General features: G+C 36.1%; 1 protein-coding gene and 1 long non-coding RNA gene across 2 annotated transcripts; one reads left to right on the forward strand and one right to left on the reverse strand.

Moving 5' to 3' along the window:
* Positions 1-2,411: 2,411 nt before the first annotated feature.
* Positions 2,412-7,989, forward strand: LOC135638536 (uncharacterized). Its single transcript, XR_010496643.1, has 2 exons — positions 2,412-2,877; positions 3,862-7,989. It is a non-coding gene; the product is annotated as an uncharacterized LOC135638536 (long non-coding RNA).
* Positions 7,990-8,145: 156 nt separating this feature from the next.
* On the reverse strand, positions 8,146-10,072 carry LOC103985165 (temperature-induced lipocalin-1). The gene is made up of 2 exons (XM_009402794.3): positions 9,664-10,072; positions 8,146-8,529 (listed from the first exon to the last, which is right to left on the reverse strand). Exons 1-2 carry the CDS (start codon positions 10,039-10,041, stop codon positions 8,344-8,346), a joined length of 564 nt encoding a protein of 187 aa, XP_009401069.2. The 5' UTR covers positions 10,042-10,072; the 3' UTR covers positions 8,146-8,343.
* Between the last annotated feature and the right edge of the window lie 616 nt (positions 10,073-10,688).

Here is a 10,688-nt window from a genome sequence, read left to right on the forward strand (position 1 = left end):
AGAAATTTTTTTTTCGACAATTATAATTTGGTTGAGGGAGAATTTCTGTGGAAGTTCAAAAATATATATTCATCTTTTTTAGTTCGTTGCTATAAAATAATATTAGAACAAGCATAATGTTATATATTTGTATATTTTATTTGAGAAAAAATATTTTTATAATAGTTCACTCTACGATTTATATCCATCGTAAATCAATCTTCGTAATACTAATATCGATTAATAATCTTTTTTCGACTGACGACAGAAACCCTAAACTAATGACATGATAACTCTGATAATCCAAAAGTTAATACTAATAGTCATTTCAAAATGAAAGAAAGGAAGTATTTTTAAAATACTTATTTTGTATTCAAATACCGAATCTTTTCAAAGAAAAATAACTTAATTAAGAAATTATTACTTTACCCAAAAAAAAAAATTGTTTTATACCTTTCTCATTTTCAAGACTACCAAGAAAAGCCTACACTTTCTTTATAAAAAAAATCAAGACAAAGATTAATTAAAGAAGAGAATTTATAAAATACATGCCGATGCCGATTGGAGAAGACTTAAATTAACTTATAAAAGTTTGATGAATTTATTATAATTAATTTTTAAATTAAATATTTTTACTAATTATTTATATTAACAAAATTGATAGATCAATTAAGCTCGAGTATTTGGATATGGTGATAGGTTTGAACATAAAATAATAAATTAAAAGTTAAGAATATGTTTGACCAATACCATGCTCTTACAAGTTAATAATATAACTAATATTTGGTACTATCATCATTTTGCAAGAATGAGTTTGTGGACAACATATGGACTAAATTTAGTCTAATTCAGTCTTCAATCCAATTTCAGCCTTTACCCAATTTTAAACTACTTTCAACATAAGATCTATCGGGATTGTCTGTCTTCTTTTATTAGAAGTACATATTTATTCATTAAAAAGGATTAGTTCATCAAATTTATTATTAAAATAAACAAAAATTAATAATTTCTTTTATGATGGCATTCCATTAATAAAGATGATTAAAAGCTTTGCCATGTTTATACATTATAATTTTTAAGTCATTCAAAAATTTAAAATGCAACGTCCGTTGCATCCTTACTCAAAAAATACAAATTAGGAATTAAAGATATCATAACTTTAACATTATAAAAAGTTAAGCATATTTATAATAAGATATCGTTAAAAATTGATATTCCTATAGCCATTATCACCCTCGATTTCGGGCTAATATGTCGATCGCCTAAAGCCATATCAACCACATGTGATTGATAATAAGTAAGTGGTTTGGATAGCATACCCAAATTACATAATGACACATGATATGTCAATCGCCTGACATGATCATGTTTGATTGATAACATATGTTTTAAACTTAAATTAAGAAAGTCAAAGAACATTTAGAATTCAATAAATACAACACCGTTATCATTTGACTCAATAATAACACACATTCGTCTCACGTTTGTTGATGATCCGAAAGTAATGATCCTCAAATTTAGAATATGTTACTCACATATTCTAAATTTTTTTTCCACTTATAACTAATTATAGTAATTTAAATTTAAAACTGATTTATTCGTCGGAGGAATATTTTTTAAGAATATCCTTGACCTATTTTTGTATATTTGACTCTCATTAACGATGATTTAGACGATATAGAAAAGTCCTTAGTTGGATCTAAAATATCCTCGATAAATTAAATTTTTTAATATTTGCTTATTTCTCAGTCTTATCTAATGTCCATTCAAGTTTCAAATTTTTATACAAAATTTCTATCTTCATCCCTTTATATATATATATATATATTATAAATTAAAATCTACTTAAGGCTTTCAAAGGCTAAGATATCACAAGACATTAATTATCAACGTAAAAGCTTTGTTATTTTAAACGATAATACAATGAACTTAATAGATTTCTTAGACTCATTTTTAATTTATTTATTTTTATTTATAATAATAATAATAATAATAATAATAATAAATAATAATAATAATAAGAATAATACAATCCTAATTATTTGGAACTGAATACATGAAATATTTTGGTTCATACTACTTTTTAAGGATTTTAAAAAATTGATGAATAGGATGACAAAACATTATTTATATTTACAAAACTTGATTGAGACGTAGTTTAGATGATTTCTATCGCTGTTTATGAAATATTCTTTATCGCTTGTGAACAATATGGGTAAACTAACGGGTCTGATCGACGAGTTACACAAAGAAACAAAAAAGAACCCACGGAAAATAACACCAATGAGCACGAGAGATCGCAGTGGACTCCACTTGCTGATCCCACTGAGCATGGACCGTGTAGGCAGGTAATCCTTTGGGTATCTATTCGGAGTAGAAAAATAAAACTAGTTTACTTGAGAGAGAGCGTGCGAGCGGACCCCATTCGTTTAAAGGGTCTCGGACCAGACAAAAAACAAAAATAAAAAGAAAAAGAAAGTGCTATATAAAGTGCAAGGATATGCGATTGGGTCGGTTAGGTCACGATGGCTCTCCGCGTCCTCTGTTCCCGTCCTTCCTCCCTGATCTGCCACCGCTTCTTGGGGACGATCGATCGTCTTCTAACTAAGAATATTAGGGTTCGTAAGAAGGCAGCCGCCGCTGCATAGGGGAGGAGGATTTGATTTCTCTTTTCCCGATCAATGGGGTTACTCTTTATGTTTCCTCTGCGTGGCACCCTCCATCGGGATGGCGTGGTAGCTCGGATGGCCTGCTTCTCTGAAGGCAACCGCTGCCGCCATTCTCTTTCGGAGAGGCGCAAGTAAGGAGGACATCGACAAATTAAAGAATGATTTGATAGGGACCCTTTGCGTGGAATTTGTGATCTTCGTTTGAGGCGGCTTGGAGCCTCTTCCTCTGGTATCTCTCTTCCAAGAAACGAATCTGTTCGTTCATGCTTGTGCGTTGTTTCCTGAAATTTCTAAGCAGGATGATTGATTGCCTTAGTTCGGAAAAGAAGTTTCGTATGTAGCGGTCGGTGATTGAGATTTAATTTGCCCTTTTTTTTTTCCGCCTTGACGTGCGAGCGAAATAAATTTTCTTGGATCTGAAAAATCCATCGACTACGCTTTTCAGCTTGATCCTCACCGTCCGTCGACGAGCTTTCCGGAGGAACCTTTAGGTTTTCGGGGCATTCGATTCTCACCAATATTTTTTGGGTGGCTCGTTTATGTCAATTGCCTATTAATATTTCAAACTTATACTTCTAAGACCAATTCTCTCAAATATTTTTCCTTTTTTGGTGTAAACGGAAAGTGGTGAAGACATGATATGATTCCAGGACCTTTCAATATAAACAGATAAAGTCTTTACATTCTAAGTTGGCCAACACCTTCGTATCAATGTTTTGTATACATTAAAAGAATTGCGGTGATCAACTCACCTCACGTCATTACCTTCCTGTGAAGGGGGTCGAATACAGAATTTCCATTCTCAGATTTCAAAGCCTGTAAGTTTCAGGTTTTGAAATCCCACGTGGCAATCTCCAGATTTCACCACTGTGCCCTTCAAATGGTGGCATGATATCTTGTATATTATGCTTCTCCACATGCAAGTGCTGCCACCATTCCTCAAAGAGAGACATGTTTAGAGGAGGTAAAAAAAGGAAGGAATTCTGGTCTCTCCTTGTTATAGTGCTGGCGGATCTGAGATTCTCCTTATGGTATCTCTTGCTATTAATAGAGACCAATCCTTCTGTTCATGTTTGTATTTTTTTTCGCAAGTTTATAAGTAGTGAAATAATTTAGATGTGTCATTTTTCATCTTCGTCTCATATTCTTAATCTGTGGTGAATTGAGATTCTGATTGGTCATTTTTTGTTTTTTTTAATTGTTTGTATTCCAGGATCTTTTGAGGTTCAGAATTTCACAAAAAAGGAATCACTTTTTTGTCCTTTCAGAAAGATTGATAGGTTTTTTTCTTGTTTGTCAACTGGCCATTACTTTTTAACTTACCTTTGTATCTGAGCAATTGACAAGTCAGTTGACTAATATAAGTTTAATGGTATCTAGGAGCAGTTGTCGGAAAGGTCAGGTGCTCATCAACACAATTTTCTTATAAAAGGTTTTGCTTGTATCCTTTTAAGATAACTGCTTTTTTGTATCAATTGCCATATCTCTTCTAGTGAAGTGAGGCATACATTCATGCAATTTCCCCACGAAGGGGTTGTTTTTTCATTTCATAAGGGTTTATTTAGGCTTTATGTAAATTGCCTTTCTTATTTCGAGCTAGCATGCTCTCTATTTTCTACAAACTCAATTCTCCCACCAATTATCAGATACTACCGTCCATCTATTTTTACTCTTATGCATGCGTGTGAAAAAGGTGTGACGGTCAATTGTGAGGTTTTTATGTGTGCATTGCTTTAGTCACCCATGAATGAAATTCCAAAAAATCACCCTAGAAAGCAGAATAAGGCAAAAATCAATGACATTGGCACCATTCATGATCAGTAAACCATTGATGATATTGGCGGTTAAACCATCTAGGTTTCTTTTGAGCTTGTCTTGTGGGTGTAGAAGGCATTCTCATTATAAATATCTGTCAAGTTGGAAGGAAGGAGCCTTCATCTTATTGTCTCTTTCATGGCATTTATTTTTACAATTATGGCATGTAGCTAGGTGGCCTGGTTTTTCCCAGGCAACTGTTGCTGCTATTCTTTATCTTCTACGTTGAGGCACAGTAAGTAGATTCCAAAAGGATGGATGTGACTTTTCTATCCCTGATTGATTGAAGGCAGATCTGAGCCCTTATATGATATCTTTCTTTATTTAAGATGATTCATGTTTAGATAAAATTTCCAGTTTGTAGAGCTAAATTGTTTACAATTTAATAAATTCCATCTTGCTTTTCTGTATGGTGATTGCATTTTGATTTTCTATATTCTGTTCTTTTATTGCATGTATTTTAGATTTTTTTTGTATTGTAGCTGAATTTTAATGTTGCTATATGTTTATTTACCTGTTCATGGCTTTTGCTTTCCTTCTTTATGTTTGAAAATCTGTACAATTGATTTGCCAAAATAATAAGTTCGAGCAGTGAAGTTTGCATTTAGTGAGTAGTTCACTAAAACTATGACAAATTTATGAGGATTGTTTGTGTGCATAAAAGAATGAATGTGAGCATGGCCAATGAGACCAGCGATGGATGGAATAATGTATTACATCCCAATGATTTCTCCAGAAACATCCTCTTATGCATCTCCTTGACAAACCTAATGTTTGCGTCCGGCTGAAAATTGCCATAGAAAATTGCTTTAGACATCAATACAAGAAAACTCCAAAAGGAAATCCTGGTCAGTTTTAAAAAAAATAAAGGGGAACTCTGCTGTTATGTTATGTATGAGATTGACGTGATTGACAATTACGACCATATGTATTTTCTTCCCTGGACTTCTTTTGTGGGTGAAAAAAGCAATTGTCATTGCAATCTTTTATGCTAACCAGGTGCCACTTTTGTGTTCCTTTGTGGGTGACTGAATCACTCCTTGAAAGTGGTCAGTTATCCTTTTGGGTTTATATGCTCTGATTTAGTTTATTATCGGAATCTTTCAAGTTTCCCATTTAACATTGAATGTCCATCTGCCATACAAAGTGAATGGACCCTTCCAGGTGTCCTCTTCTATACGGAGGCTATGATGATTTATCTGAATGTGAGGCCATATTTGTATATCAGATTTTGTAAGAAACAACCACTATTGGCTCCTCTTTTTGGTTAATCTTTAAGATGGCATGGTAGCTCAGAGGGCCTGCTACTTAGGCAAGGGCTGCAGCTTTTCTTAAGAGAGACAGGGAGGGGACAAAGTAAGGAAGGTTTCTCTATATCTGATCGATTGAAGAAAATCTGAGCCTCTCTTAGTGCTGTCTCTGCAATCCCTTGGTATTGAGGCTGGTAAGGCAGAAGTGGCAGGGAAGATACCACTCATTCATCTCATTAGTTTAAGTATGAGGCTGTCGAGGAAGCCGATGATTCTTTTTATCTTGTGTATTTAGAGGCTGTGATGATTGGCCCTCACAGTGGAATGTGGGGGTTCATTAATATCATATAGATGGAAGAAACAATCCTGCCTCTGAATGGCTTCTCTGTTGCATTTGTTTATATGAAACAAAGGCATGGCAGCTTGGACGGCCTGCTTCTCTGCAGGCAACCGCAACCGCCTTTTGTTAATAGAGGCATGGTGAGGACATTCTAGGAGGAGGATGTATATGTCTCTCCACTGATGTGTTGAAGTCCGATCTGAGCCTTCCTTTGGTAGCTCTCCTTATTTTAGCATGGTTGTTTTTTTTTTAATGAAATTACTAGTTCTCATCAGCAATATTATCCACTGCATGATTAATTTCACCTTTCTTCTTTATTTGGTGATCACTGTTTGATTTTACTAAATTTTGCTTCTCACAGTTTTTGTACTTTGGTCGGATTTTAGATGTTTTCACCTTTTTTGTTTCAAAATTGAACAATCACTTTTACTAAATTACAGCTTCTTGTCGTGTCATAATTAGTCTCTAAATAATGCTCTTTTGGGCACTCCAATTGCCATTCTTTTGTGAAATTGTGATTTTGTAAATTTCCCTTCCACATAAATGTTTCTTGTTCTGATGTTCCATTAATTGTGCAAATAAATGTGATTAAGCTTAATCCTATTAGCATATCTCTGTGTTTTTAGAAAAAAAAAATCAATATAACTATTCAGACCGTTTGTTGTATTAGTAAGTGGTTTCATATTGGCTGCTGCACAAGTGTATTTGAACTGGACCATACAAATGAGTGGGATTATAGGATTGCTCATCCGTGTGGGGTTATTACAAGCACATACTTGGCTGCTTTATGCTTACGTTCTTGACAAAATCTTTGTATTTGTTACTGTTGTTTATGATGTGCTATAAACTCCTTTTTGCTGATTAGTTGGAAAAAGCAGAATGATAGATCTGATAGTTATGGTTCTTCTAGTTTAAATGATCTGTGGCAAACCAGGAAACAATTATGGCCTCTTATGAATGCCAACGAGATCTCTGATAAGTGAAAGACCTGGTGGCCTCTCCCGCCCAACACTTAGAACTTTCCTCTTTTGAGTATCACAGTGTTAATATCAGCTTCATATAAATTTGTGTATCTCCATGTCCTTCAACAGTAGCTTGAAGATTTTTCTTTCAGACAAGTCACAGTTCTCTGATTATCAAGAGGTTCTTATTTCAGTTGCTTTCAAGGTCACCGAAGCCAACTGAGTTTATGTTACGATTGGTGACACTCTTCTGTGGGGTTGCTGGAAATTACATCTCGTCCTGCATTTCTTTTTCTAAATTAGTTGAGACAGCTACATCTGCTGAGGATGGATGCGGGCCACTTGTGATGTTTATTCTTTCAAGAGACTTAAGCAGTGCATTTTTCATCTTTGATCTTGCTGAGAGATATAAATTAACAATTTTAGTAGAAGTGGCATAAGAGATGCTGCCAAAAATCAGATACAAGTTTGCTGATCTGATTGGTAAATGGTTCTTACCATCAGCCATCTTAACTACATCTTGGAAAGATATTCGATCTACTCAAAGATCAGATACAAAGGCCTTTACTCTTTATCTTTATGTCAGCCAATTCTTTCAAGTTTACTATTTCATCATTTTGGGACATTAACAGACGAAACTATCTGGTTTGGCGGTATAAATTAGTATGTCACAAATTTATAATTCCAAATTTTTTTTTATTGTGTATTGACTTTCCAGGGCAGGGATTGGCTCACGCGAACTTTTAGTCAAAAAGGTGTTCTGAAAATCAACCCTTTTTTATTGCCAGGCTATTTTTCGCCTTCTGTTTCCATTAGCGAAACGTGGTATCAAGTTGCAGCTTGAGCTCTAGCCAGGAACAATTGTCTGGATCCGAAGGAATTGTGTGCTAATACACCAAAATTCTGCCGAATTGTTTTGATCGAATTTAAAAGGTAATTTATTTTGTCTTAGCCTCTTGATGTTTCCTGATTTATGCAAAGTTGACTATTCGTTTTAATTCCCCCAGCATCTACTTTATTGTTTTGACTAATGTTTTGTTTTATGAAATCAGAGTTTGATGTGTTTTAGAACATTATATATATATATATATATATATATATATATATATATATTCACATGATCCCATCTGTTGTGCTGAATTTGTACATCATAATCATATAAAAAAAATATACAAGTGAAATATATCATACCCAAGAAACCAAAAGCAATTTTTTTTAACATACATGATGACACTATTATGGCACACATTGAAACAAAAAACTGATGACATGCAACAACATATGGACCAGACCACCTATTGCCATTTTATTCAAAGAAATGGCTTGATTCATTTGCCAAGCAGGGATTTGATCCACCAGATGCCTTTCTTGTCCTCAGGAGCTGACTCCTCTTCTGGAGGAGGATCTGCTTGAGGTGTTTTGTGCAGTTTCTGCACATCATAACCTTCTTCCTTAGCCTTCTCTAACAGCATGTTGTATACCTCCTCATCCATGTGTGTTTGCCTGCACAGTATCTGTGATACCATCCCAAACACAATTTCAAATAGGAAGTGATGACACGGATTCATATAGACAACATTTGGTTTAACAATACTACAATATAAGTGATGATAACAATAATAACACACGCATCTGTTTATGCATTTAAGTTACATGATAATAATAACAAATTAAAATAATAATAATAAAAAAATCTTGTGTTCACATCTTCCAGGTTTGAACCATCCGTAGGTAGTTACTGTGTTTTTGCTTCACAACACTACTGTCCATATCTAAGCCATGTTATTATGTTTACATCTTGTAATGTCTTTTACATGAGACTCACGGAGACTTAGCTTAGCTGATACTGGTTGTTCATCATTTGACCGGTGGATCTCTCTCGACGGCAAGAGAGAGGTCAACAGTACCAAACCACACAATCGAGCGGTTGGTATATCGTCTCTCTGATCTGTTTTGATAGAGATACGTAATCTATCGATAAAGATACCTGAATCTCTCATAAGATCATACGAGATGTTTTGATAGGGACAGGTCCAAAACTAGCATTTTTAAGGCCCAGAACTAAATTTCCCCCAAATACACCAACATCATAGCTACATTCTACCAATACTAGTAATCGAACAGGTCTCCGTCAAGAAATCCCATTTCTAACCATCAACAAAGTAAAAAAGGAGAGAGTTTTGTTCATGGTGAGCGAAAACCCACAAAGAACCCTAATCAATCCATGGTATTCGAGAATGTGGGGAGAAGAAGACGAGGAAGAGAGGACTGATTTGTCAAGTCTCAGATGATAATACTAGTAATCGAACAGGTCTCCGTCATGAAATCCCATTTCCAACTATCAGCAAGTAAAAAGGAGAGAGTTTTGTTCATGGTGACAAAAACCCACAAAAACACCCTAATAAATCCATAGGATTCGAGAATGTGAGAAGAAGAAGATGAGGAGGAGAGGACCAATTTGTCAAGTCTCAGATGATAATACCAGTAATCGAACATGTCTCCGTCATGAAATCCCATTTCCAACCATCAGCAAGTAAAAAGAAGGGATTTTTGTTCATGGTGAGCAAAAACCCACAAAGAACCCTAATCAATCCATGGAATTCGAGAATGTGGGAAGAAGATGATGAGGAGGAGAGAAAACTGCGTACCCAGAGGTAAGTGCGGGAAGGCTGGCCGATGAGGGCGTACTGATAGTCGTCGTCGAGGTAGAGCACCCAGTAGTCGCCGACGACGGGGAAGATGGGGAAGAAGGGGGGCACGTAGAACTTGACCTTGAGCTTGGCATCGTCGCTGGCGGGGTCGGCCCTGTAGGCGGTGCCCTCGATTGATCCGCGCCGGCCGCCGCTCCAGGTCTCGTTGAGGACATGGACGGTGCCGTCCGAGCGCAGCGTGTAGGTGGCGCGCGTGTTGGCCCCGTCCCGCGGCTGGAAGCGGGAGGGGATGGAGGCGATCTCGTACCACCGCCCCATGTACCGCTCCAGGTCAACCCCCTTCACCACCGTCATCTCCTTCGCCGTCTTCCCCATTGCCGCTGCTGCGAAGCACGATACGGGATGGTGCAGTGTCGGCCGTGGGGGCTTTATGGTAAGAGAGGGCGGTGAGGGGATTCGTGGTGGATAAGGGGGAGGGCGACGTGGCAATGCTACAGCAACACGTTCCTGCACGAGAACAACAACGACTCCTGCGTGGTACTCGATATGCCGTCCGATTCCTTCTCTTGCTGGATCCACACCATCGATTCACCTGATTTGATAGATGAGAGGGAGGGAAATGCTTGCTTCGGGCGCAAGGGATGAGGGTGCGAAGGAGAGGACAAAGGAGAGTGTTTCTTGGGGAGAAAGGCTGTTATGGTTGTTTCTAGTTCTTGGGATTTTTGTTGGGTTTCATTTGGTTTTTATTTTTTATTTTTATTTAAACCCAAATCAGTTCATCTCTATTTTAACTTAATTCTGATAAAATTCTTTTCATAAAATGAACAATACGTCAATAAAATCATAAAATATTTTATAATATAGTCAAAGAGTATGGTAGGAAGAGGATAAGAATCACAACAACATATCTTCTGTTGAATTTTTGTAGTAAAAAAAAGATCAAATATCCTTTTCAAAATTCAAATATCTCAGATAATATTGATACGTTTCAATATTAGAAAAATCGGTGTTATTGATAGGAG

Source organism: Musa acuminata, chromosome BXJ3-5, assembly GCF_036884655.1.
Source record: "Musa acuminata AAA Group cultivar baxijiao chromosome BXJ3-5, Cavendish_Baxijiao_AAA, whole genome shotgun sequence".
In the NCBI taxonomy this organism is placed as follows: domain Eukaryota; kingdom Viridiplantae; phylum Streptophyta; class Magnoliopsida; order Zingiberales; family Musaceae; genus Musa; species Musa acuminata.